Source organism: Penaeus monodon, chromosome 29, assembly GCF_015228065.2.
Source record: "Penaeus monodon isolate SGIC_2016 chromosome 29, NSTDA_Pmon_1, whole genome shotgun sequence".
Taxonomy (NCBI): domain Eukaryota; kingdom Metazoa; phylum Arthropoda; class Malacostraca; order Decapoda; family Penaeidae; genus Penaeus; species Penaeus monodon.
This window is the reverse complement of record NC_051414.1, coordinates 6,719,313-6,719,747: the sequence shown is the minus strand read 5'-3', so window position 1 is coordinate 6,719,747 and position 435 is coordinate 6,719,313. Positions and strand designations below refer to the sequence as shown.

The window sequence follows — 435 nt, the reverse complement described above, 5'->3', positions numbered from 1 at the left end:
TTTCACAAGCCCTTCCAGTGAAAGATAAAGATAAAACATGTATAGAAGCTCAGTAGGTGCAGCACACTATTAACCAGGGATTCTCAGTCCTTCGTAGTTTGCTTAACCGGAGTAGTAACTAGCCTCTAACCTGCAGAAATGCCACAAGAACCTGGAGGGCCAGAGTTTCTTCGCCAAAGGTGGAAAGCCTTTCTGCAAGGCCCATGCCCAACGTGGCTTCTAAGGCGGCCCAAACAGCACGCAGGTCCCTCCTGTGTCCCCCTGAGGAGACATGGCGAGGGCCTGTCGTCCTCTCACCAGCAACAGAAACGAGGATGGAAAAGAGAGAAAAAGAAAGAGTCTCGAGCAGCGGCAGTGAGCGTTGTGGCCCTCGCGAGTGCCATCGGCATCACTACCTTCACCAGCGACGAAATGAAGCACCAGTCTGCAGCACCG

The 435-nt window shown here is 52.9% G+C and overlaps 1 protein-coding gene across 1 annotated transcript in view; it reads left to right on the top strand.

The window, feature by feature from the left end:
- The window catches only part of LOC119591919 (PDZ and LIM domain protein Zasp-like), a gene marked incomplete in the record, with an annotated part of 137,443 nt that overhangs the window by 135,971 nt on the left and 1,037 nt on the right, over positions 1 to 435 (top strand). Inside the window, 1 exon segment of the mRNA XM_037940673.1 lies at positions 137 to 435. Coding sequence (XP_037796601.1) covers positions 137 to 223 — 87 coding nt within the window.